The 27,057-nt window shown below is 36.6% G+C and overlaps 4 protein-coding genes and 1 non-coding gene across 6 annotated transcripts; 1 reads left to right on the top strand and 4 right to left on the bottom strand.

Moving 5' to 3' along the window:
- Positions 1-1,451: 1,451 nt before the first annotated feature.
- Positions 1,452-7,383, bottom strand: LOC113763894. The gene is made up of 4 exons (XM_027307880.1): positions 6,853-7,383; positions 5,970-6,085; positions 3,056-3,299; positions 1,452-2,978 (listed from the first exon to the last, which is right to left on the bottom strand). Exons 1-4 carry the CDS (start codon positions 7,225-7,227, stop codon positions 1,635-1,637), a joined length of 2,079 nt encoding a protein of 692 aa, XP_027163681.1. The 5' UTR covers positions 7,228-7,383; the 3' UTR covers positions 1,452-1,634.
- Positions 7,384-11,680: 4,297 nt separating this feature from the next.
- On the bottom strand, positions 11,681-16,115 carry LOC113762465 (probable signal peptidase complex subunit 2). The gene is made up of 5 exons (XM_027305923.1): positions 15,899-16,115; positions 15,665-15,816; positions 14,870-14,951; positions 12,179-12,321; positions 11,681-12,076 (listed from the first exon to the last, which is right to left on the bottom strand). The coding sequence occupies exons 1-5, from the start codon at positions 16,022-16,024 to the stop codon at positions 11,980-11,982; spliced, it is 600 nt and encodes a 199-aa protein (XP_027161724.1). The 5' UTR covers positions 16,025-16,115; the 3' UTR covers positions 11,681-11,979.
- LOC113764287 lies at positions 12,570-12,696 on the bottom strand. Its single transcript, XR_003467565.1, has one exon. It is a non-coding gene; the product is annotated as a small nucleolar RNA snoR74 (small nucleolar RNA).
- Positions 16,116-16,636: 521 nt separating the features above from the next.
- LOC113753883 (peroxisomal nicotinamide adenine dinucleotide carrier) lies at positions 16,637-24,421 on the bottom strand. 2 transcript variants are annotated; one of them, XM_027298157.1, is made up of 11 exons: positions 24,169-24,421; positions 24,002-24,079; positions 23,821-23,895; positions 22,250-22,380; positions 20,782-20,836; positions 20,427-20,528; positions 19,191-19,259; positions 19,016-19,123; positions 18,774-18,842; positions 17,577-17,631; positions 16,637-17,089 (listed from the first exon to the last, which is right to left on the bottom strand). In XM_027298157.1, exons 1-11 carry the CDS (start codon positions 24,247-24,249, stop codon positions 16,893-16,895), a joined length of 1,020 nt encoding a protein of 339 aa, XP_027153958.1. In that variant the 5' UTR covers positions 24,250-24,421; the 3' UTR covers positions 16,637-16,892. The 2 variants fall into 2 exon arrangements, with proteins under 2 accessions (XP_027153958.1, XP_027153965.1); XM_027298164.1 differs by having other exon boundaries at positions 24,185-24,421.
- Positions 24,422-25,530: 1,109 nt separating this feature from the next.
- On the top strand, positions 25,531-26,834 carry LOC113761196 (protein SRC2 homolog). Its single transcript, XM_027304065.1, has one exon. It carries the CDS (start codon positions 25,613-25,615, stop codon positions 26,558-26,560), a length of 948 nt encoding a protein of 315 aa, XP_027159866.1. The 5' UTR covers positions 25,531-25,612; the 3' UTR covers positions 26,561-26,834.
- Positions 26,835-27,057: the final 223 nt, after the last annotated feature.

Raw genomic sequence — 27,057 nt, 5'->3', positions numbered from 1 at the left:
TCACAATCTCACTCTCCTCTCATGTGGTTTCAAAAATATCACAAACCTCCCCTGAGGTTTAAGATTTTGTAACAAAATTAGCCCATGATGTCAAAAGTAAACATAAAAAAGTATTTTCGGGAAAGAAGGGAAATTTTGTTTCCATAAATGCCCCTGAGTTAAGTGTACAAGTTATATTAGTGAAATAATGAAAACTAATAGAAACCAAAAATAAATTAGAAAAAAGGGATAATTTCAGATACAATATGTTATTTATCAATAATATTATATCAAAAGGTTTTACTAGATGATTTTTTGTTCCAATTGCATATTAAATCAACCATTAGTGCTTATGAGAGTGCATTAAATATTTAGTAGAGAGGTAGTTTACTTGAATAAGTAGCATGTATATAAATATTTAGTGAATGTACAATCTAGTTGAAATAATGTACACCGTGTTATTGACCAAGTACGATGCATATAAATTGTTGAATATGCAATTATTTGTTCACATGCATATTGCAATTAGTCATCGCAGTAATACGCATAGTGCAATGGTATGTATATATTTGGAATGATTATTGGTTCTTTGACTCACTTGTGCATCTCCTTACAAGCTGCAGTGGATATGTAATTTTATCTATATGACTAATACTAATTTGCCTGTAAACACCTTATACGGGGTGATCTATGAGGTACAATCAGTTTACAAATATATACATTATGTTAGATGTTAGTTACTTGACTGTGTATATCTATAAAAGGTAGTGTAATGGTACGCATAAATTTGGAATAGTTAGGTGTTAAAAAAATGTACATCATGTTAGGTGTTAGTTATTTGATTATGTATACATATAAAAGGGAGATTAGATATAGCGTAGAAAAAGTAATTACGTGAATTGGAATGTATTTGTCCTGATAATCACGAAATATTAGCTGACTTGTGATGGTATTTAAGTCTTTTTGGACATGATGATGTAAGAAATGGGACCTAAATTCTGACTGAAAAAGTTTGTGATATTTTTGAAATCACAAAAAAGGAGAGTGAGACTGTCAGAAAACTCAGGAGAGGTATCTGAATTTATCCCTTTAATTAATTATCAACCAACTTATGAGATAATCTATAAGCCAACTAGTAAGGTACACTTAATATTGTTATATCCATGACGCGTCTGTAAAAATTAAAATTTTAAAATAAAATTTTATACCATTATCATTCAATCAAAATTAACAATACATACACTATCATTATAAAAAGGATTAATCCTTCTTTTTACTATCATTATAAAAAAATTAATCCTTCTTTTTAAAGCAAATTGTTCTATTAAGCCTTACTATAATATTTGGGCACAAAGTTCAATGTCATTGAGACGTCCAAAATTATCCAGATCTATCATATTTCTCTGTAATCTGGGTCCAGTCCCGCCCCAAAACAAAAAAATTATAGGAATCGTCTATAGGATTTTGCCACGTAATCCCAATTATTCCCAAAATTAAAAAAAAGGGAAAAAATTCGCTATCATACAGTTTCAAAGGCAGATCACGAATTCAAAACTAGTTACAGCAACATATCTACAGTTCCATCTCAAAACTGAATCTACATCATCTCTGACAAAAAAATTTAAAAAAAAAATAAAGAAATGAGCAGAAGCGAATCAATCGAATCTCCCGTCCCTAGACTTGGGAAAACCATCATCAGAACTGGACCCACAAGAGCCATCTGCTTTCTCCATTTCCTGCTCCAGGTTATCTCTGTCAATGCATCTTTTAAGGACAAATCTATCAGATGACGACACAAAGCCTATAGCTGCCACGCTACTTGTAATTGCATCGATGTCCCTTGTTCCGCTGTAAAGACCCCTGCTCCCAACTGAGAGAATGTTTTCCATCTGACTACCATCTGTCAAAACCGAAGGCAACACACCCATCAATGGCGGGTTGGGCTGATTAGAACTGTTAATAAGCAAGCGGAGCGTCTCCCTTGCACTCTTTTCCACCATAGAATCTGCTTCAGGAACGAGTGGACTAGCCAGATTTGGACACATTGGTGGAATAGCATTAGAAATAGCAGGGCCAGCACTTACTAAATAACCTTGGCCAGAGGAGCACACATCAATTACAGGAATGTGAACGATCGGGTCACACATCAAGGGTGTAAAGGTAGGGATCTGCTGCGAAGCAGGAATAGACAATGGCAACCTAACCAACGGCTCTGGCAGAAGAGGGGGGAAATCTAAAGGAACAACATCTGCCAGGTTAAGAGGTGGCTTCGATGCCAAAAGGCCAGATGACCTAGTAACTTGTAACAAAGTTGGTAGAGACACCAAGTCAGATGATGTTGTAGAACACTGTAAACTTTCTGTGGCACATTGCCGAGTTGATGCAACAGGAGGGCACCAGCAATAAAGAGGAGAGGAAAGAGAAGAACCCATGGAAGAAACTTGGTTTGACGAGCCAAGAACATTATCCTCACGAAGAGGTACAGACTCCAGACGAGTGGATGGAGGGAATAGACTAGTTTCAGTTGCTTCTTCAAGTTTATCCTCAGCGTGGTTTAAACTAGAAGCAATTGGGCCACTGGCAGATGGCATCGCAGCTAGATTGTCAATGCATGATAAATAGCTGTCACCACGTCGCCGCAACCTTTCCCTGGAAACACTTCTCAAGGACGCTAGGTTCCTTGCTACACCTTCTTTAAAGGAACTAGGCCTAGGGCTGAGACTACCCTGATAGAGTGGGCTGGTCTTTGATCCTTGACCTAAACTCTGCCTGGAACGAGACGGCTTTGAAGATCCTACCGGCGATTGAACATTAAGTTCAGAAGTTTCAACTGAGGTATCTAGAGATGAGGTTAACGAAACAGCAGGAATTCCACAAGCATTAGTCAACGTTGGTCCAACCAGATAAGCTCGAAGATGAATTGCAAAACTCTCCAGGCGTGATTCGCTAATTCCAGTTAACTCAGCCAGACAAGGTTTTCTTTTCAACAGATCCTTCATCTATACGAGGATAAGAACAAATCTAATTAGTACTGATGCTAATGCATGCATGTTTAATTTGTGCTAAGAACACCAACCTTTCTGAGCAATTCAATCCCCAGAAGCCTAGACTTTTCAGAACACCAAAAGTAAAAGATCTCATCACTGGGGATCTTTACACAGAAAGAACGTCCAGACTTATCAGCTAAGATCTCTTCAATTTCCACAGCAGAACACTGAGTCTCAGATGTCAAGGTTACAAGTCGCTCTAGCAAACCATCATCTCCAATAAATGAAATGCGCAAGTCAGACGTTGGCAAAAGTGTGAGATTCAAATTTCCCCTAAATGGCAAAAAGAAATGCTGTAGTTCAGTAAACAGAAAAAATACAACTCCCCCGAAGTAACGTAGCAGAATATACCTGACTTCACAACTTATACATATTTTTTTTTAAAAAAAAAAAAGCTATCATAGAAGATCTCCCTACGGATCAATCAATGCGCAGCTCTAGATTCCCTCACTGACACGCACACATTTATGTATATACACGTGGATGCACTATAAGAGAGAGTGATATAAATACAAATATAAATTTACATCTGTGTGTTCTGCCACCTAGACTCAGCTACATAATCTCTCTTCCTTGTTCAAATCCTAATTCCATTTGGCAAAGAATCAATTGGGAGGGACCAAACTTCAATTTGGTAGAGCAACCTGATTTGTGTGCCAATATAGTAAAAAAAAAAACCATAAACACCAGGAAACGATGTTTGCATCGACCTCATACGTGGATAAGAATCAAATTACCATTAATAGTTCTAGTAGTAAAAAATGAAATAATTTCCACAAATTATAATTTTCCAAGAGATGATGAGCTGCATAATCGTGATCCTAAATATTACTACCATTCTTTTTTTCATTGAAATCCCTATTCTACATATAAAGCAATCAGCACCTAAATTGCTAGGCTGACCAATTAATGGACAAGATTATGACACTTAGCCACCATTGTCTAACTGAAATTGGTAAAATAGTTGCCAGCATGCATTGGCAGGAAAACTGCTAAGTAGATTTAACCTAGGGTTAAGATAAATGAAAAGTATAAAACAAATAGAAACCAATGTCTTCAGCTAAAGAACTTGATCCTAGATCCTTGCAGAGGCATTTTAATTTTGCATTGATAATAGATAGCAATGCATATATAGAACAAGAAAATAATCATACTAACTCAGAGAGACTAGCAAATAGAAATGATCAAGAAAATCAAATTGCCCAAGATAAATACACAATATAGGAGCATGAAGCTACCTTTACTTCTTCTTAATTCAGAGATCATAATAGTATACGTCCACTTTCCCTACAAGTCAAAAGATATATTTATTTGGAAGGATGAACATCTACACCATTAATAATTTTAAAAAACAGCTTCCAACACTACATTCACTCAAGTCACCCACCAGAGTACAATTATCCATGACAGGTAATTCCTTTATACAAGAAGGAAAGTCAGTTTAACCAATACTAACATCAACTAAATTTTGGGACAGGAATAGAGCAATACGGTCCACAAAAACATGGCAGATAATTATTCCATGAGCATTTGGATGTATGGCAAGCATACCAAAGAGTGATGTTAGAAAGATTTAAAAAAAAAACTCATGCATAAAGACATCAGCATAAATAGATCCACAGTCAGACAACTTAAACACTATGATAACAATGACCTCACGCACCCAACAACAAAAATTTATCAAATTAAAAGGAAAGGATCTACACCTCCATTCCAAACCCATGTAATAGAAAATATTCAAAACACCAACCTCCATGGTGTCGTCACACGTCAAAATGCACCTCCTAGCTATGAACAGTCTCATATCAAGATGGGTAGTCTAAGATAGAATCCAGCATGAAGTACCGATCAAGTGATGATTAAGATGCGTCTGCAATTCATGTACAAGACACTCAAAATATAAACCCTAAACAAGTTTAGGGACAGAATAATGACAGTTTTCCTAGAAAAGTTTATTCCTATGGAAGCCCAAGAAGGTACAACACATGCATCTAAATACATACAAAACAAAATCAGGCAGTTCTCATTAGAATTCAACTGAAAGGACAGCACACTAAATCCTAAATTGTTAAATTCAAACAAGAAAATTCAGCAATACAATAAATTCAAGCAATATGAAACAATGATAGATTTAAACAAGAACATTCAACAGGTAAGCGGACAAAATGACAAGTCAGAAAAAGGGTATCAGCACCATTACACTTTATATCCTCCAGCAGGAGTAGATACTAGAGAACAACCAAAGAAAGTATATTAAAAACTTAAAAAGGAATGCTAAAATTGTCAAGATCACCACCAAAAAGTCAGATAAAAGCTAGCAACGAGTAAAAGCATCAGACCAATGGACCTCGTGGGGAAGCTAATAATATGACACCGAAAACAGAAAGTTATGCTATCTGTTTTCAAGGCTCATACATTAATCAGAACTTCAATTAAAAAACTTCTACAAAATGAACTCCAGAAAAGATAAAGACGCAACACATTAACACCACTCTTAATTTCTTCCAACCCAAAATTTCACGTACCACACCTTGAACATTTCAGAGTGCAGAAACCCAACCATCTAGTGCTATAGATCATACCCTGAAAAGCAGCCACAATAGCAAACTAAACCCACTCAAACTTGTAAAATGGGAATTCTACTCCCATCCCTAATACCACAAAACAGAATCTCTTATCATCTTTAATAGAAAGGTCCTGATCTCATTTAGAAGAGCAAGATATCCTTTTCATCATCTCAATGATACTGGACAAAACAAAAGTATATGTTATGAACTTTACCTGGTTATAACAGCAAATTGAAATTAACAAGATTTTCAAAAGTTTAATTGGTCAACTTGTACCTAGACGCTAAAACATAACTAGCACAAGCAAAAATGAAGCTTAGCAATCACATAGCACACATCACTAGAATCCATCTGGGAGTGTAAAAATCGCCACTACCTTGTAGCAGTTGGACAAAAAAGGCCCCCTATCTTGTTGATCCTTCCAACGCGAACAGAAACAAGGGGGGCACACAAGCACCTTGCTAGCATGCCAACCTCTGATGGCTCAAACTGCTGTAATATGAACATAATAAGGCTGTGTTAATGAAACAACAAAGTTAAAGCATAATTACACAAAACTACAAGCATCAAGCATAACAGCATATTATAAGCTGGGCACTATCAATCTGACACCACCAAAATGTCAGTTCCAAAGAGTAACTCCAAATCCAAGACTTGTCACTATACTAGGCTCTATTGGGTACCTAAATCGCTTACCCACAAATAATTATGCAAATTTTGTTCCTCTATTCATGCTGAAATGATGAAGTTAAAGCATTATTAAACTGGAAGCATCATTGACAACAGGCACAGCATATTACAAATCGAGCAATCTAAAGATGACATCACCAAACTTCCAGTTCCATTCAAAGAGTGATTCAAATCCACAACTTGTCACTAAGATCGGTTATATTGGGTATTTAAGTCATTTATCCGGAAATCATAATGCAAATACTTCTTCCTGGTCGTGCTGATCATCAAGCTAAACAAGTTTCTCCCCTTATCAACTGAAAATGAATGAAAGCCTAAAGAACCAAAAACCAGCAAAACTAGGCTAACATATCAGAAGAAAGAAAATTGGGAATTGGAATTTATCTTCCAAAGAGAACATTAAAAACCATGAGCGAACAAAATCCCACCAAAAACTAGTAATCAATGAAACTAGATTACCAGAACCAGCGAAATTTTGAGTAATCAAATGCAAGGTAGCATTAAATCTTTGCAAACTAATCATTATCAGACCACAAAATCTTGTTAACGCGAATATTTTGTAAAAGTACCTGGGTCAACTGAGCAAGCAAGCGATCTTCAGCAGCACCGGTGGAGGCATTCAGCTTGAGCAACGGCTTCAGCCTCTCGTCAGCCCGACAAGCACCGATAACCTGCACATCCAGCGCGCGAAGCCACTGCACAAGATTATCGACTCTATCGCTTTGCTGGAGCAGTAAATTCCCGCCCTCCTCCGCCAAGATCTCCGCCGTCACCTCCGAACCTCGCGAAATCGAAGAACTCGGCCGCAATACACTAGACGAAGCATTAAGGGTTGATGTCGAATCATCGGAACAACCGCTGCCGCCATTGGATCGATCGGTGCGATCCTCTGCATCGTTCATCTTCCGATCGTTCATCGATTGCCTTTTTCCCGAGTTATCCATTTTAATAAACTTCCGAATAATCACGAACAAATATATCCTCGATCGGTACCAAACCCTAAGCCGATTCTCCTGAATTGCCGGCGAATTTGATATAAAATCTTTTAAAAAGTATAGCTACTATCAATGATTTAATTCGCCTCTCCGATATCCGAACGATTAACAGCAGCAAATGGGATGACAAGGAATAGAGACACGCTTTATATAGGGAGGACGGGGGACCCCCGGACTTGAATAATTTTACTGAAATGCAATCAAAGGTGACTTTGGAGTCCGGGGTCTATTTGCTGTGGGCAATCATGAGTGGGTGACGACGTCAGCTGATGTATGGATTTGGGTGGCGGTGGGATCCACCTTTCGACCAATGGGGGTGAAGATCGGAGTGCCAGGTCATCGACACCGTTCGCTGGTTGGTTGGTTTGAATATGAATATTGTCCAGCGCGTGTTGTTCTGTTTATCTTCAACCACACAAAAAAAATAGCTAAATAAATATTATTAAACTAAAAACCTGGCTTATGTTGAGAAATATCTACTTGAGTTGTGTCGGCCTTATAAATATCTACTTGAGCAGCACGGTGAAGTCGCTCCTCTTACACGAGGAAATGGTTCACTCCAGCTCAGACAGCCGGCTTATGCTATTTGCATGTTTCGTACTACACTTTTCTTCGCTTGTAGTTGTCGGCCTGATTTTTTTCCCTTTTTTTGGCCTTTTTAGCGCAAGTGCACTGTGTATGTTTAGAATTTGACATTTCTCTTTTTTTTTTTTTATCGACACGATAGAATTCCTATAACCTAAACTAGCCTATTCTAGAGGGGAAGGGGAGGAGACTCGATGTGAGTAAAAATTCCATCGAAACTGATCAATGAAGACCGTCACATATTGTGACAAATTTTGTAGGAGGCAAACCTCCCGCACCACCAAGCCTAAGAAAGCTTGGGATGACCACTGGACCAAAGGCCCAATGGCTGACATTTCTCACTTGAGCTCTCTTCTTAGATACTAGTATTCTCTTCCCTACCCCTAACCCATTTTTCTTTTTCCTTTTATTTTTTTCTTTAACTACAAATTTGTGATTCTTGATAATGAATTTCTTAAAATAGAAATATCTCGTGTTTTGCAATTGTCACATAAGATTTTTTTTCTCCCAATACAGTCGCAATGGTTAGCTGTAATGTGTGTGAGAATAAGTAATTGCAAGCTATGAAGAAGTAATTAACAATCTCATGGTAATAGGTGATCTAAAATAGCTACTTTTAACTACTAACAATACCGGTGGACTAACATAATTTAAGAAAATAAGTCCTCCTTGTGATTGGATGGTACGAAGAAAGGGAGAGGTCTGGATTTCAGATTTTCTATTTATATTATTTAAAACAAAAAAAGGTCCTCCTTTATATTTGATTCTGTGTGAATGTTGAAATATTACCAAGTCCAAATTACTTTCCACCGTTTCTGCCACCAATCATGTTTGCATTGCCTAAGATAAAGCGAACGAACCTTTACGTAGTTGATATAATGATAGCACATTGCCTTCTGTCTCCTAGCATGTTATGTCCGGAAATCATTTCCTTCATGTTCCAATAATTGAATACCCAAAAGTTGGTACATAACAATTAACAAGTATTGAGATCCTAAGGATGCAAACATAATATATTGTGCTGTTATTGTCTAAAATTACATTTATGTGGCGATCAGAAAACATCTCATGAAGATAACCATGAAAAATGTCGATCGCAAAATTTATGCAGCACCTATAGGTACACACCATAACTGCTGCAGTTATTTTTTTTTTCCAAATATGATAAATTCTATACTAAATCTACAGCTACTTCACACTAAGGGAAGTGGTGGAATATAAAAGGGTTCAATGGAAAATTCGGAGAGAAATGAACCGTCAACGAATCAGATCGGTGCTTTTGCACTCGCGAATGAAATTTTCAAAAAATTCTGAACAAGAATGCAAGTCAAGGGATAACTGCTGCAGCTATGGATCATAAGGATTTGTATAAACACAGTATATGGTGCAAAAGAACTCACTAAGTCGACAAAAATACCGAGAATATTCAATACGCCTAAGAATTTGTAAATAAAGGACAAAATCTACGCCAACGAAGAGTGAATATTTGCCATTGGTCACAGCATGAAAGATGTTTTTCAACCGTCATGTACAACACATTTTGTTAAATTGTTACATTTAAAATGAAAAGCCTTAAAATTTTTTATTAAAGGGAAACCACATACTTTTTTCTTATATATATTTTTGATATTTTGTGTCGAACTGGAAAAAATTGGCTAGTCATGCATGAGTAAAGTGCAGTACAGTGAAGAAAGTTTGAAGCGTGCACAGAACTCGTGACAGTAGCACGTGTGCTCACTAGAACCAAAAATCATCATATAATTTTCTAGTAGTATTTAATAAAAGCGTCCAGAGTCTTGGGAAAAGTAGTAGCGTGGGCTGGGCCTAGGGCGACGGGCAGATGTCAGAAACAATAATCTGATTTGACAAACTCCGAAAACGCGGATGCAGGGAATGCAAATGCAGTCCACATCCGACACGTTGTTAAGGTCCAGGAATTAAGACGGACCGACACTCAGCCTCATTTATCAACATCAGAGAGCCCTACTTAACGTAACATTAATATTATTGCCAACCAACGACCTGAATTAGTATATTCCGTCCACCCAAATAAAAGATAAGGTATATTCCCCTATTCTGGGAGTTGTGGAAAGTCATTCTTCCTTTTTTTTTTTTTTTGTTCGGTGCCTATTTTATTTTTGGGTTTGATTTTCTTTGGTTCGTAAATAGAGAGTTAGGGTTGTAAATATTAGTTGATCTCGTGTTAGGATCAAGTTTTTAGCATGGAAATATTCTAGGAATAATTTCAAAAACCTCATCTAAGGTTTCTTATGGTTTCACCTGACACTTTCAAAATTTCAAAAATCTCACTTATTTCTCCTATTTTAAATTTTTTTTAATAATATTTGAAACCCATTTCAAAATATAATATTAAAAAGCTCATTCTGGAAGAGAGAATACAATTTCATTCCAAATTTTCTTTTTTTCTTGTGATTTCTTAGTGGCCATAACATGCCAAATTTATCTCTTAATTTTTGTCAATTGATCGATGTAGTTCTTTAATGAAAAATTAAAAGTTGATAACAAGATCGAAAAAATCTTTAATAGTTTTTGTGTAATTGGCTCAGACAAGAAATGATAAATTACTTAAAAGTATGAATGATTTATAATACTCTTAAAAATAACATGTAATAATTTACAACCATGATCATGCATTTTTTTGCACCAGTTTAAAAACAATACAAACAAATTTATATAATTTTTAGCATGTTGTATCTTTTAATTTCCAACCATCGATTTGGACAAAAAATTAAAAAGTTTAAAAATGCAAACATTTTATAAAATTTCTTAAATTAACTCAAAATACATTATAGCAATGTATATTTATATTTGTAACTTATAAAAACTTCAAATAAACAATCAAATATTAACTCTTGGCATTTAAAGAACACACTATAATTTGTCGAATTAGAGTAAACCTTCATACTTTTTTTTTTGTTTTTCATTTATTATTATTTATTATTACAACAACAAAAGGACAAATTTGGGATGATATTATATTTACTATCTCAAAGTGAAATTTTCAATAGTATATTTTAAAATGGATTGTAAATGATAAAAAAAGCTTAAAAAATGGACACAAGCGAGATTTTTCAAAATTCGCTGTACCCATTGAAACTATCAGAAAACCTCAGGGAGGTTTCTCAAATTATCCCAGTATTCTAACCTATCGTTACTTGTTAGCCTAAACAAAAGAAAAGAAATTTATTAAAAAGCAGAATAGACAAAAATATAAACCATTCTCAGTGAGGAGGACCGTCGAATTGGTAGTGACAATTTTCAGCGAAGGCACAAGAAAAGTCTTTTTATGAATTTTGCATTAAACGGCCAGGCCGAACCGAGTGAATCTACCTTGCTTTAATTGGTAGGTCTAAAGACGAGTCAACCAGCAATTTATGAACCCGCTTACAGTTGTGTTACATTTATAAAGAAATCCCGTCAAGACTAGCTTTAACATGGTTCAGGGTTCTCTTAGACTTGGCTCCTGTGTCTCCATTGAATGGTTTTTATCCAACATGGAGCAATCAACAGTTTGATGTTTACAATGCAACGCTGTGTTACATGGAATCAATACTGACTGAGACAATCATGGGAGTAGAGGAGGCTGAACAAATTGAAAAAATGCGACATGTCTACATCATTGATCAAATCAAACATCAAAGCAAAAACGCTTAGTGAGCAAATGTTATGCTAAAGAATTATATCTGATCTAAACCATCACAATTTATGCTCTTTTGGATTATCAGCTAGCACTGTTTGGTTAACTATTTTTTATTTCAAATCATGAGCATTGCAAGTAGCCTGAGACAGAGAAAAGTGTTCAATGTAAAGGAAGGGCATGTTAAACAACTGATAATGGATAAGCCAGGATTGTATTATAAGTTCCATAAAGATGTCCAAAATTCAAGTCCTGACAAATTCATCAGTTGAATCATGAAAACCATATGGATTTCAACAGAACTGTTTTCTGCTCCGTTCACAAGACATATTTTGAATAGTCTTGTCTAAGCTCCATTAGCTTTTTTACAAGCACAATCTTTACCAACTTCATCTGTTTCATGTAAGAGTCACAGAACCTACTTCAGTCCCGGTGGAACGTATAGCTGATGAGCAATGTCACTTGCTCTTTTTACTTTCTCTAGTATACTCGTTTACTAGTCCCTCAACATCTTTCCAAAACATGCCTTCCACCAAAACTCCATCCTTTGTGAACCTGCAACAACACACAAAAGCAACGAGGAAACCTGAAAATTGGCAACACGTGAAAATCCCAATTAAATTAGGATTTTTTTTTGGGGGGGAGATAGAGACAGACCACTGGGTAACGCTCTTGGTAAATTCCACTTGAGGCTTTGCAGATATTGAATCAGGATCTGCGCTCGCTATGGTAAGTGTGTACATATCAGAAAACCTTGGCAACTTGGAAGAGACAACTAGCCCAGTGCTACTAAAAGATTCCTGTGAATAAAAAAATTACAACTTCAAGGTGACTATCATCACAAAATATTACCGTTCAGTGGTCCTCTTAAAAAGAAAAGATCACCACATTAAGTTACAAGCCAATCAAAATATGACATTTTCACGAAAAGATAAAAGCTTTGTTGCAGCTAGCATTATTAAGGTTCATCAACCGCCAAGACTTTTCTCCCCACAGCAAAATTGGTAACCTACTCAAAATACCATCACCTTTTTTTGCGTTTAAGATGTCATGTACCGCATTTACTGAACCTTCCCCATTAGGCAAAGAAAGAGGCTCATGCATAAATATGCAGGTTATGTCCCTGATGATCACGAAAGACTTGTCTACATGGGCAACAAGCCTTTGGCCTTTCATTTCATCAGGTTCTCTTACAACACATGCAACTGTTGTTCATGGTTATTAATCTACAGAAAAGGGAAAAAAAAAACCTAGCACATTGCCTGGATCTTAGTTCTAAAAAGGAAGGTTCTTCATATGAGATTAAGACTAACCTCCAGCACAATTAACAATGGCCTTGGGAAGATTTGGTAAATCCAACATCATGATTAGAAAAGTCATGGCACATACGCAGAATAAATTCCTAAAAACATCACAAGTAATACATTAAAGCTGAAAAGCATAAAAAAGTGGCATCCACTGCTCTCAGCCACTCCATTTTATCACACAAGGAAGATAATCAACAAACACGAGGAAGATTGCAAAAAGTAGTTAGATCCCCAGAATAAATTTGCTGAGCAACTTGACCCTCAACCATAAACAAAAATCCCAAACCCATAATGTTAGCAGCAATTTACTTAAGGACTTAGATCTAAAATTGGAAGCTTAATCAAATAGCAAATGCTACAGAAAGCTCAAGTATTTGCTATCTTGTTAAAGATCACTAATGTGTAGATTTGCTACACAAGCTACATGCCATTACAGATGAAAGAGTCTTAACTACAAATGGATAGTTGAAGCCTCATCAGAGGTGGTAAAGGCAATTATCTCTTGAGGTAACCCAAGTCCAACTAAAAAGTCAATTTGGAATGTAACCTACAAACCGTGCTCAATATGACCATTAGCCTGCCAGACCAGGACATCTACCCCTCTGAAGTCTGATTATACACTAAGAAGGACCCCAATATAGTTAAAACAGGCACAATTAGGATGCTAGTGGCATAAACATCAAAAGAAAAAAGTGCAACAATGATCCATCAAGGTGCATGAACTCCATTCAAGTGATATCTAAGCTAGTAGCAGAAGCAAACACGACAGAAAAAAGTTCTGCAAGTCATATTCACAACTTCCTAGGACCGAGAGCTTGAATCCAATACTTGGTGGCGTTCAGGCATAAAAAGTTAGTACTCTACATGCTTCTTTAAACATAGGCACAAAAAACCACGCACAGCAGAAGCTATTTTGACACATAAAAAAATATGTGGGAAAAGGAGGAGAATAAACACAAACGAATACTCAATAATTATATTAACTCAAAACTTAACAAAAAACACAACTCCACTCTAGCAGTACCAGTAGTTTATATATACTAATCAGTTTCCTAAATATCAAAATCCAACAATAGAAAACAAATCAGACTCGGACTTCAACCACCTAAAGAAGACTAATTTGACTTCGACATGGATAACTTTTTTAACCGACACAAGAAGTCCAGGAAACTAACTAATGTAATAGTACTTTAACAATTAGGTACCTAACTTTAAAATAGCTTGGCTCAATTTCCATCAAATAATTTAAAAAGATAAACTATATAAAAATAGGATGTCAGAGTCAGCAAACACTTTGAATAGTATAAGAAGGACAGTAAAGAAAGTATCAACTTGTGATATGTTCTGCAAATTACTGTCAGACCCACTCTGCAATTAGAGATGGATAAATCTATTCTCTAACAAACTTCAGACTATGACAAAAAACCGAACCTGTGTAAAGAGATTATTTTTCCTAATGTACACAGTTAGCCTGATTGCATCATATAGAATTTGCCAAATGTTTCCTTTAACACTTCATATACATCATTTCACCACCTTCACATCTCAATGACTTCTCCTAAAAATTTAAAAAAAAAGGGTGGCCCATCAGGCATAAGCATCGAAACTCAAAAGAGGAAGTATAAAATTTTTATCTTGTACGGCACCAAATATTATCTAATGCAACACAATATGGGTTCTTTTCAAAACAAATAGGAAGAATATCAAAAATCATGCTAGAAACTACAAACCTAGCAATCCCACCAAAACCATATAATGATCATGACAAATTGGTCATAGATAGCAGTTGGTACACAGATATTATCACTGAATGACATCCTGAAGGAGTTACTCTTTGCTTCTACCTCCTTCCCTAACTTTTCAATAGTGTAAAAGCCTTTTCTTAGTGTTAGTTCCTATAAGTCTAAAACATAGGGCTACAGACTCAGTGTTTAATTAAAAAGGAATCTTCTCCTAACAATCATACCAAAACAGAGATAAATGCAGAGATAACTAAACATTCCTGACAGCAACTAGTTCCCAGAAACATGGAAAAACTTACAGCAGGAGGATGGGTGAATAAAATCGCATTCTTTTCCTTTGTATGTATGATCAGCTGAAGAATTCCGTTGAACAAAATATACTTGCCAGAGTCAAAGATAAAACAAACAAGACAATTGAAGATAGATACACAGTCAAGCTCTACAGCATGGTAGTATTCTTATAGACTTCATTCTTCACAAACCATAAACCGTCAAATAGAACAAGGCAACAAACATAATGCAGTCTGTGTTTATTCTATGCAAATATGTTTCCTTTTACAATTTTCATAAAAATTTAAAATGTAAAACAGCCCATATAGAAAATTTATTTAGCAAATAAGAGCATAATGTACACACTCCAATGGCATTGCCCTGAAACATCCAGATTAGACAAGCAATTTTAAAGCCATGGCATCAATCACCATCCAATATCCATAATTTGCACCTCCTAGGCATAGAATCCTTTTCTGCTTCATATTTTTGCTCCAAAACATACAAAATTTGTACCCTATTAAAACTGTCCACATACAACAGCACCCCTTTACCTTTTTCTTTAGAGGAATACCCAACCAGACGCTGAAAGTTTCCCCTTGAAGAATGTTTTCTGATGTAAAAATCTCTCATAAAGAAAAGTAGCCGGAAAAGGCAGCATTTTCCCAAAACCCACACAAGCAAAAAAATCAACTCTCTTTTTCTCTACCAATTTTCTGCCTCTGTCATAAAAAGATAAATTCAGATAGCAGAGAAATTGAAGGACAATAACTAGAATGAAATTTCTATCAATCACGACTACATTGAACACTCTGAAAGGATATAACACGATGCAGCCGATCAAAAAGTTTCGGTTTTCAGGAAATTTCTTGTTGTAGAACTGAGCGAAAAGAGCAATTATAATGATGATGCTTCCCATCAGCAATCTGACGTTACTCATCCTTACATCTTCAATGAAACCTTTGCCGGTCACGATCTGCATATAACAAACCCTAAAATCAATTTCCCCGAAAACAACAGTTCAGATGCATACAGATGTACCACGGGTCTAAGCATACCTCAGTGACAGACTCATCGAGGAGGTGTTTGATGGAGTGGTGATCCAGAAGATTAGCCTTTTTAGGAGTGTTTTTGCTGTTGCTGGTGGTCGAGGAAGCAATAGTGTCTCCTTTCTTGTCCGTCATTTTCCTCCTCGAACTAGGGCTTTTGTCTGAAAATGGAGTGGATTTCTGCGACTGACAGTTACAAGGTCGAAGAAGACGTCAGGACGCGGGTCGTTCGTATTTCAGCACTCGTGGTAGGAGGATCTTTGGGCCTAAAAGCCTTAAATCATTGGGCTTCTACTACTATCACTCCTAGTGGGCAAAGCACTCCATTAGCGCGCACATTAAAAAATATATATATATATATATAAATATAATAAAATCTTATTCTCATTTTTATCCTTTTATTTTGCCTCTTTTCTACCTGGCTTAACAATACAATAAACAGCTGCAACCCTCTATGAAATAATCTGGTAGCCTACTCTCTTCCATACCTCTTTTTTCTTTTAGCTTTGTTGGTTGTTTTCGATGCAATTCTAGATGCACCAACATGATATAAAAAATAAACTTCTAATGCTTTGTATTTCAAGATAAGAGGAAAAGAACAGTGGCTGATTTATCGAGTTCAAAAATCCATTAATGTTTATACAATCAATTGTGATTTGTACGCATCAAAGTACAGTGAGATTAATAAGGACAAATCGCTTAAAAAGGACAAATCCCTAAAGCTTAAAAAGGACAAATCCCTAAAGCTTTTCAATCAATCCAGTGAGATTAATAGCTGAATAATTGTGACACATCGCTCAATCATCTGTCAGGCATTGGTGAAAAGATTACAAGGTAAAATATCTGACATAAGTGCTAAAACAGGCTAAACATATTTTATTTTCCTTAAAATATATATGTTCTACCCAATACAATACAAGAATCATCTTTCCGAAAGTATTTGCAGCAAGCAAACGTATGATTTACGAAGATACACGTTGGCGAGAATCCCATACAAGAAGAATCACGATGAAGGCTTTGACTTCACCATTTTGACGGCATCCTTCGTTAATAACCATCTGGTCCCCCTTACAAGCTCTTCCTTGACCATAAATAGAACAGCAGCAGCAAGAACGCTCTGTACGATTTTCGTGCCCATCCCCTTGTAAAATCCATAAAACCCTTCATAACGTATCATCTTGATGAAAGCATCCAAGGTCCCTGAATTTGATCAAAAGCAAATGGATAACTAGGTAGGAACAGGAATCAAACAAACACAAATCCAAGTAAATTCTGGCAACTTTTACTTGAACCTGTACCTCTAAATTCAACTGTTTTTCTCACCGATATTATACCTGAGACATTTTATTAGCTCAAAGCTAAATCTGGAATTCCCACCAGGTAGCATCTTCTAAACCCATAGCAAAGTTCCCAAAATGGGCAAATGGGCAAATAAACGGCCAGATGCAACATAATATATTCAAATTGCATATTGGGTATAAATGTCTTGTGTGACCAATGAAGAACAAGTATTAGCTGCAGACAAATGAAATAGGTTCTACTACTACATTTCCATTGTGGGTCGACAAGTGACATTTCCATATCCCAAGGGCTAGTCAAAATGTCCAAAAAAAGGTGCAGTCAAAAAGAAACTGTAGGATAAATTCTAACTCTCATCAGAAATTAAAGAAATAATCAATCTACACACCTCTATAATGATGTCTTTTATCTCCACTGGCTACTTGCTTTGCTTGAAGTCTAGACTGCAACAACAGAAAGAAATAGAAAATGAAACACTTGTGTGGTAACGATGAGCTGCAGTGTGATTAAACAAGCCGACCATCAAATTCTTGAAGAATTGGTTTGCCTTTAATTAATAAGCACTGCAGCATGACTGTCTCTCAAAGGAATCAATTATTCTGAAAAATGTGCTTGATGAACATTTGGAGCCACGATTGCCTAAAATGCTCTGTGAACAGTGATACCACCTACTAAATATACGTCAAGGAAAAAAGTGTTTCCCTGATAGCTAATTAATTATGACAGCTAGTGCACCAAATGGAATGCTATTTAATGTGTATCAGAAAAGTACCCCCATAGAAACGTAAATTCATTGCAAAGCAAGGCAAACCATTATATATGGCTGATAACCAGTCCACCCTAACCTGATTTCACTCACCATAAGCAACCAGCTCATAGCCCTCTGCTTGTTAAATATGTTTCCAAATCCTCATATATCATGCAGAAATTGTCCATCCAGACTACATATTACAACTCTAAGCACGCCAACCACACTAGTCCAGCCAAGAGCTACAGTTCCCACTGCCCCTCAAAAGTAGTAACTCTCACGCATCCAGCTGTAATGTTAAATAACTCGTCCTGATCCTCCTGGATTGTTGAGAATCAACTCATAGGGCACATGTACTTGCTGTTTCTCTACAAGATGGTTTATCATTCTAGCTGTTCTATATCAGATGATTTACCATCTTCCAAACTTTTTTTTGGACACATTTTCTAATTTCATATGGTTACAATGTCTTGGAAGTCCCATTTCATGTAATGGGGAAGGCTCTTTAGCTATCTAGGCTTACTTTATGCATACATAGACAGTGGTACCACTTCTATTACAATCTCCTGAGCTCACAAGTGTAATGTTTCCGCTATTAGCATGCTTTCTAAGGTCGCTTCAGTTACCTTTTTCTCTAGACATAGCTTGCCAGTCTTAACCTTTTTTGTAAGGAGACCAATAATTACTCAAGCACTAATACCTTATGGTACAATAGCAAGATGCAACGCATGTCTACAAGAATTTTCACAAATATAGAATAGTTGAAATTTCATTTAGAAATTTATAAGATAATGCAAGCCGTTATATAAAGAAACATGATGTAGAAACTTATTTTACCTTCACAACAAGAAGAGGATATGTTACAACCGTAGCACCAAGTTTTGCCACAGCTCCAAGCAAAAAAACCTATGCACCAGATCAGTTCATTTACATTTAATAACAAAAGTACATGCTAATACCCAAAATCTCAGGGTGAAGATAAAATTTGTTTGGATGGGATGTACAACAGGAACAAGGAAATAAAGCAAAATTGTATGGATGGGAAGTACAACAGGAACTAGGAAATGAAGCAAGACTACCTCCAAAGCGGACACATCATTGCTACCTTTCTTGCTTGATGCACGACGTTTCTTCAGCTTCTTCAAAAGGGTTTCATACAGCATAAATTGTATTGAAGGATTGCTGACCTGTTGTCAACAATGAGAACAATCATTGACCACATTGTAGAACTTAAAGCAGTTATTTGTTCCATACCATGATCAACGTCGGAAAAACACCTCTCCAGAATCCCCAAACTCCACCTTCATCATAGACTTCTTGGATCTGTGGGCAAGCATCACAGAAGTAAAAAAATATGCACAACTCTCATGTCAACAAAATATGTAGAAGCAATAGTTGGGAAAGTGCTGTCTAACAACTCTGCATTGTTAAGCCATCAAAAGAAACTAATAAAAGGAGAAATCACAAATCATATGTACTTTCGGTGTTTTGACATGTTGCACATATTCTGCAGCGATACAAAAGTTAAAATCAATCTACACAAGAAAAACCATTAAACAGAATCTTTATACTATATAATTAAGGTTCTACACAGTAAAGATATCAATTTCAAGACTTCACAACCAGATGAATCTCATAGTGGAACACTACAATCTCTGGCTGAAATCATAAGCAGCATGGTATATTTGACCTTCATGCTCTGTTGCATACAACAATTTTCTGATTTCTCATTCCTCTCTCTAGAAAAAACTTGACATAGTTCGTATGACTCTTCCTGAATAATTAACACTAGAAGAAATTCAATTAGGTAATCATAATACTAGTGTAAGTATTCTATATCGACATTGTAGACAACATTAATTGTGACAGCTTAGTTTATTAATAAACTGTGATTACCATGAACAAAAGTTATCAGTTGGTCAAACAATCAAGATTCTCTTATAAAAGACCAGCACATTTTGCTATCAAACTATTGCTCTGTTTATAACATCAAATGCAGAAGATAATGCTGATATTGCTCAAATTTGTATTAACCATGTCAATATTGCACATCAAACTTAATAGATCAGATATATTTCTATAACTGCAAGCTTTTTTGACTTCCAAATCTTTAAAGGTACAAGTCAAGGCTCTATGAAACTACACAGGCCTAAAAATCATACACCCTTGGGCCTACTCAGTCTCCATCTCCTTCTTTAACTGCTTTGTAGTTTTGCATTGGCTCTGTTCCATAATGCCACTCAAAAAGTCCAAATCACACAAACCATCAAACCATGAAAGAAAGATGTAACCAAAATTTTAACACTTAGAAAAATAATAATGGAGAAGCATCATGGTTAAATATGCAGCAAAATCTTTATCCCAAAAATTTAACATTTTCAGGACCAACTATACAGTAAAAAGTTATGATAAAGTGGAGCTTCAGGAGTCCCCATTAGATATTAGATAGATCGTTAAAAATATAAGCTACAACAAACACGTGTACATAACTGCATGGCAAGTTCCAAATGGAGGAGGTTCTAGAGCAGCAAGAATAGTATCCCCTGATGAAGTAGAGTCAGGTTGACAATTTCCTGATTTCTTGGTATGAGTCTGCATGAGAATTCAAGAGAAAAAGAAGCACAAATATGAAAACATTGAACAGAGAGAGATCGATCTAGTTCATACTTGTCTAACAATGAAACCAATATCATCAAGTTCTGTTTCTTGTCTTAGTTAGTTAAGAAGCAAAAATATCTTAATTCTCTTTCTTTTTAAACATTTCCAAGATGGCTTTGAGAACAAAGTTAAATTTTCATGGTTTTGATCATCAAAAACCACATGCAAGGTGCAAATAGCAGTGTACCTGCATTCTGGTCACAACTACCCAAATAGGATTAGTCAGCAAAACATTTACGCAGCTGTACAAGGAAAAACAAATGTTGCTGTTATTTGCTGAACTCTTGCGACTCAAACAGTTGATAGAGGAAATTTATATTTGTCATTAGAATAATATGCCTAAGATAAAAAAATATGAATCTTGCTCAAAAATTGCAAGGAGGAAAATTAGATTTATTAGAATCATATGCATGTGATAGGAAATATGATATCAACAAAAATTATGTGCCTAAAACCAATCTTTTCAATTATGGGATAGCATCACAAGTGCCAAGCATAGTCAACTTGATAGTTCTACAATAGACTGGTGAATCAGAGGTATACTGGAATCTGGAAAGGCAAGGAGATGTATCACTCTGAGATCTCAAAAACAGAAGTTTAGAATGAGGTATTTGTCATCATATCTGGGTGCAGTTCTCAAATATTTTTTCCCATGAGCTGTTAATTGCATGCAAAGGTAAATCAAGTAATTCTCAGAAAACTCACTTATACATTTTGTATCTGATAGATTATACTTGATGCAATTTATATTTCCCGGCATGTGGATGCTTATATTATGCTTACTCTATTGGGCAATATCCAAGCGAAACTCTCAAAATATTCAATGAGATATGGGCAGAGATGGATAGAATAAAATCATCCAACAAAACAAAATAGATGTTATACCATCAAAAATTGCCTACTTGTTCTAAATTTCCTTTTCATTAGAAAAGTCTATACTTAAAATTTACTTCCACTCATCAAACTCTACAAAATTTTATTTGTTTCCAAATGACTCTGGACTCAAGGTTTTAAATAGCATTTAAAAATCTGAACCACAACATTTCTTTACTATATTCAGATATTTGGCCAACCCAAAAAATCCCATCATCGCAAGCTAATGGAGGTTATAGCAAGGAAGGACCTCCAAGAACTGGCTGCTACTTGCTTTAGTAGCCTGAGCTAAAGAGGTCCAACTTCTTCTTTTAGTTCTAAACACAACTTGTACAATTGTATTTACTTGTGAATAAGAAGAAAGGCAAGAACAAACTGCAAAATATATTAGTTGATAAAGAATTACAATGTAAAGATTAGCATGTGCTACAATTAATTTTTGAGGTAAAAACTATTGAACTGCATCACTTCAGCAATTTGCATTATAAATTATAGTCCTGCCAAGAAAGAAGAGGTTGCACCAATAGTTCAAAGACATAGATGCAAGATAGGTGTCACAGCATATCAAACATTCTGAATCTATTGGGTAATTATTTATTCTGCAATATCTACTCCACTTTGGTGTATTCATATGCTTTCTGCTGCCCAATGAAGCATGAACATTTCAGATCAAGGCCAAAAAAGTATACCATTGCTGCTACTAAAGCTGGAATCAATGATAATGATCAATCAAGGGTATCCAGCAGGAAATTATCTCAATCTATTCCGTAGAAGTAAATTACCCGGATAAAGCAGCCACCACAAGTGATGAGAACATCCCAACTGATCCATCACCTACACCATTTCTCCTTCGTTGAAGTGCTGCAGCTTCAGCCTTACTCCTAAATATTTGATAGAAATAATAGTAAACACCCTGTACCATGGACATTGCAATTGCATAAAAAATTAGAGGTCCAATTACCAGGGTTTGAAGCACAACTTTATATAAATGTAATTTTGCAATATAGCCACTAGGAAAAGGTAAAGGTAGACTCAAAGAATTAGGTATTTTCCACAAATGAAGTTAGTTCATTCATAGCAAAGTTAGTTCATAGCACAAGTTGCTTTTGAGAGAAACAAAAGGCATAATATTTTACTGAAGTACTTGTTGTTTGGTTTACTGATGTTAAGATTACAAGTACAACAGCAGACAGCAATAGGCCATATGCTTTCACGCCGTAACCTCTCTCCTAAACTAAATTTATAAGAAAAGGTCTATGGATCACATGACAAATCAAGCGCAAAAGACGGCAGTAGAGAACAGAATAACATTTCTGATTTTAGATCCTTTCGAACTCCAGAAGGTATTACAAGGACAAGGTACAATTAACACAAGTGAAAGACATCCACAAGCCTCCTATGGTAGATAGAGAGAAACTTCAAACGTCAGTAGTTTGTACCTCAAGTTCAAGGTGTAAGTATTGTTAATTGTAGAATATCAGTCATATAGATGATACAGGGCATCATATGAAAGCAGCTCCTCCGCACAACGAAAAGTAGCAGGAAGATTAAGTCTTTTGCACAGCACAATGTGAACTCATAATTCATAATGAACAAGTCGTATTACTGGATATAACCAGCATTGTGAAATCAGGATTACTTTGCATTTAACCTCACAAAGAAAGGTGACAACCATCAGCGTACGCACCTGTGTTTTCATATTTTATATGATTTTGGCCCAATAAAATGTGAACCAACAAAGCCACGTACATACTAGATACTTCCAATCCTTTGTGTGTATCTTAAAATGAAATGTGAATCAAAAAATCCAAAATTTTCTGCAGAGAATTTGAGTTTCTTTGAACCTTTTTTTTGGTTGTTGGGTGGGTGGGGGGGGGGGGGTGGCGCAACCTTTACAAGGACAATTTCAAGTAATTTCACCCGCTAATATGAGCCTCAGCAGGAACCATTACCAGTCTCTGTTTCTGAAAATATTGAAATAAATGAAAACTCCTATCTAAGACAGTGGCACATTTCCCAGTGTCACGGAACTCACATGCTTCACTCACTTATAACTATTGATGATAGTTAGGAAAACTCTCCTAAAGTCACTCCAAGTAGTCGGCTTTCGCAATGATGGCTCTACATCACCGATTCAATACTAAAATAAAAAGACCGCGCTTTGAAAGATATTTCTCATGTCACGAAATTTACCACTCAAGGACAATTTTCTATATAGTTATTAGTGAAACATTTTAGCCGTCCTAGTATATTTCCTAGCAACTGTACGTAACAGCCACCACTAGTGATAACCAAATGCACAGGCAGCGTAAGTTAGCCGTAAGGACACGGACATGAACTAAAATGAGCTGACCTGAGATGCAGCTGTGCCGACCAGAGATGGAGTCAAGCCTCCATACAGCCGATCCCAACCCTCATGCCTTACGACCTGCAGATCATGCAGCTAAGATCAAACCGGAAAGGGAAAAAAAATACTAAAATATGCAAAACCTCTCGGAATATTAAAATTGGAAGGAAAAGGAACAAGGAAACACCTGGATCATTTGTTCAATAGTTCCATGCCTCCTCTTCTCCCGTTTCGGATCCCTCTCCGTTTGTTGCCGCGTATTTACCTAACAATACAAAAAACACGTCAATAAGCAACTAAAACAGGATCAGCAAAATATTCCGGCGAGATTAGAATTTTAAGTGAGGAATTTACGGTCTGGAGAGGATACGTGATGAGTTGAGCGATGATACCACCACCGGCACCGGCGAGTCCATTAATCAAAGCGTCCGACATAATGAACTTTTTGTTCTTCTTATGTTTTCTCTCTCTCTCTCTCTATCAATTTCTTGTGTGTTAATTAATTGAAATTTGGAGAAACAATAATATGATGGAGAAAATATCGAAATGGGAAGTATAAGTATAAAAAAATTAGGAAGCAGAATCCGTGAAATTGGGCAGGGGTACTGTGTAGTGTGTAGGGACTAGCGAGGGAAATTAGAAGTAGAGTAGCTAGCAAATGAAATCAAAGTTACGCAACCGCGCAGGTTCTGCAAGAAGTTAAAAGGGGTTGGTGTTCCGTTTAAAGGAAGTAAAATGACCTTCCTTGTGTAGACTGGCGTGGGGTCGATTTGGACTTTTCTTTTGGCCATTCCTACAAGGCTGCAACACAAAACAGAATCACAAAACCTTTTCCATGAAATTTATGAAAAAGACCAATATCTATTATGTTTCTATTTTTCCCCCCTTCCTTTCCACCATTTTTGTGTATTAGCTGTATAATGATGCTCTTACCGGCATTTTTAAATGTGTTTGTTTTGTTTGAGGCTTCTACCTTGCCATAATTGTTTATCTTTCAAGAGGGCGAGAAATTTAATGGTAATTGTTAACAGCGTATCCCAAGAACAAAATGTTATGTTGCTGTATATAACTAAGACAGAAAATAATCATTTTATGCTATAAATTCAAAATCAATTGAATTTATTATTATTTACGTCTCTTATAATATTAAGTTGTAAATTTTGGTTCCAATCAAAGTTTTTATCAATTTTTTTATCTTGAATTCATCATGTGATTCATATATGGTTATTGTTTTAGGGTAAAAAAGTTAAATTTTATTTGTAATTAAATAAATGATCCGATTCATATTTATTTTTATCCATTAGAAATAGAATCCGACTGAAACTATATTCATTTTTTCTTAAAAAGTGAGATTCGATCTAATTCATACTCACTTTTACCACTAAAAAAGTGAGATTTGATTTTTTTTATACATAAAAAATAATTGTATGTAAATCACGCGGTGTATTTCAAGCTAAAAAATGATTAGAAACTTAGGTTGGAGTCAAATTTTGCTAATTTGAATTTGTAAGGAAAATAAAATTAGTATTTTTACAATAAAAGATAAATTATAAACAATATAAAATTAATACTTTAAAAGTAAAAAATAAAAAATTTATTTAATGACATATGATGGATGTGTTAAACGATTTTTTTTTTTTTTTTAAATTTTCTTCTTCTTGTGGGGGCTATAGTAATTGTTTTGTGCCCTTTACCTTCACCTTTTGTAGTATACCATTAAAAAGAAAATTCCATTCATCCCCCAATAAAGCAGCCCACTCAACGGGTCGCACGTTGCCACCCTCCCTTCCTCACCACCATGGCAGCAACCGCCTCTCGCCCGCCGTCGAAACTCTACGATCTCGATATTACGATTGTTTCCGCCAAGCATCTGAAGAACGTGAGCTGGCGTAACGGTGACCTCAAGCCCTACGTCATCTTCTGGGTCGACCCCGACCGCCGTCTGGCTACCAAATCCGACGATTCCGGCTCCAATCGACCTGTCTGGAACGAGCGCTTCGTCCTCCCTTTAACTCTTCCCCCGCAAGATTCCCTACTTACTCTCGAGATCTTCCACTCCAAACCCTCAGAGACACCTAAGCCCCTGGTTGGTACACTCCGGTTCCAACTCAAGGACCTGGTCGACCCGGATGATTCCTCCAAGCTGAGAACTTTCGACCTCCGACGGCCCTCTGGTCGTCCTCAGGGTAAGATCCGCCTCAAGCTCGCCCTTCGTGAACGCCCCGTGCAAGATTACCAAGTTACCCCTCCCTCCCCCTATTACTACTCCTCTGCCCCTCCTCCTCCTCTCCCTCACTCCGCCGCTCGCGACTACAGAGGATACTCGACCTCTCCTTACACCATCCACCCTGCGCCGCCACCTGCTGCTCCATCCCCTCCTCCTCCTCCTCCACCACCACACCCGTACCAGTACAGCGGATACTCGGACCCCTACTCAAGCTACTATCCAGGTTACTACTCGCAGCAGCCACCGCCTCCTCCTCTTCCCCGGCCGTTATTCGACCGGCAATCGAGCTATGGTGGGCCAGGGCCGAGCGCGCCTGTGGATTATGCTCCGTATGACCACCAGAAGCGCGGAGCAAAGTTGGGACTAGGTGCAGGATTGGCAGTGGGGGCTGTGGGGGGAGCCCTTGGGGGGTTGGCATTGGAGGAAGGATTGAAGTATGAAGAAGATAAGATTGCAGACAGGGTGGAGAGTGACTTGGCAGCCAGGGAAGATTACAGCGATTATCGTGTTGACTACTGATGTTAATTTAATTGAAATTACTTTAAAGATCCTTGCTTTTGAGGTAATGTTCAATGGCTGATTTGGAAGTATATGGTCACAATGGATGTGTATATAAAGTTTGTTTATCTTATTCAGCTTATGGTGTGAATGATGATCTGATTGTGCGAGTCCAGTGGACAGGAAACTCTTTTCGTATGTATAAACTTTGGCTGAAGGGATAATCAACTGTTGGTTATGTTCTGTTCTGTTACCTATCAGGGTTATATGGTTATATAGTTAACTTCGAAATATATACCAACATTGGCTGAAGGAATAATTAGCTAGTGTGTATGTTCTGTTCTGTTACCTATCAGGGTTATGTGGTTATATAGTTTAACATCAAAATATACACCAACATGTGCAAAAGCCGTGCAAGATGCCACCCTCTTTTGCTGATTGCTTCTGCTGATGAACGAAGTTGCCATGTTACTATTAACACGATTGTCATCCTTAGCATATGCAACTTGAATGTGTTT

Source organism: Coffea eugenioides, chromosome 2, assembly GCF_003713205.1.
Source record: "Coffea eugenioides isolate CCC68of chromosome 2, Ceug_1.0, whole genome shotgun sequence".
In the NCBI taxonomy this organism is placed as follows: domain Eukaryota; kingdom Viridiplantae; phylum Streptophyta; class Magnoliopsida; order Gentianales; family Rubiaceae; genus Coffea; species Coffea eugenioides.
The sequence above is the reverse complement of the archived record's forward strand: the minus strand, read 5'-3'. Positions and strand labels throughout refer to the sequence as shown.

Bases quoted from the DNA above. Each gene is read 5' to 3' on its own strand.
- LOC113763894 (XM_027307880.1), bottom strand. From the start codon at position 7,227: ATGGATAACTCGGGAAAAAGGCAATCGATGAACGATCGGAAGATGAAC. The intron at 6,086-6,852 runs GTACTTTTACAA...TTCATATTACAG, and splicing joins TGCTTGCTCAGTTGACCCAG to CAGTTTGAGCCATCAGAGGT. The intron at 3,300-5,969 runs GTAGTGGCGATT...TTTGCCATTTAG, and splicing joins TTTTGTCCAACTGCTACAAG to GGGAAATTTGAATCTCACAC.
- LOC113762465 (XM_027305923.1), bottom strand. From the start codon at position 16,024: ATGACGGACAAGAAAGGAGACACTATTGCTTCCTCGACCACCAGCAAC. The intron at 15,817-15,898 runs GTATGCTTAGAC...TGTTATATGCAG, and splicing joins TCGATGAGTCTGTCACTGAG to ATCGTGACCGGCAAAGGTTT. The intron at 12,077-12,178 runs GTCTGTCTCTAT...GTGTTGTTGCAG, and splicing joins ACCAAGAGCGTTACCCAGTG to GTTCACAAAGGATGGAGTTT.
- LOC113753883 (XM_027298157.1), bottom strand. From the start codon at position 24,249: ATGTCGGACGCTTTGATTAATGGACTCGCCGGTGCCGGTGGTGGTATC. The intron at 24,080-24,168 runs GTAAATTCCTCA...TTGTATTGTTAG, and splicing joins TCACGTATCCTCTCCAGACC to GTAAATACGCGGCAACAAAC. The intron at 20,529-20,781 runs GTACACTGCTAT...ATTCTCATGCAG, and splicing joins TAGTTGTGACCAGAATGCAG to ACTCATACCAAGAAATCAGG.
- LOC113761196 (XM_027304065.1), top strand. From the start codon at position 25,613: ATGGCAGCAACCGCCTCTCGCCCGCCGTCGAAACTCTACGATCTCGAT.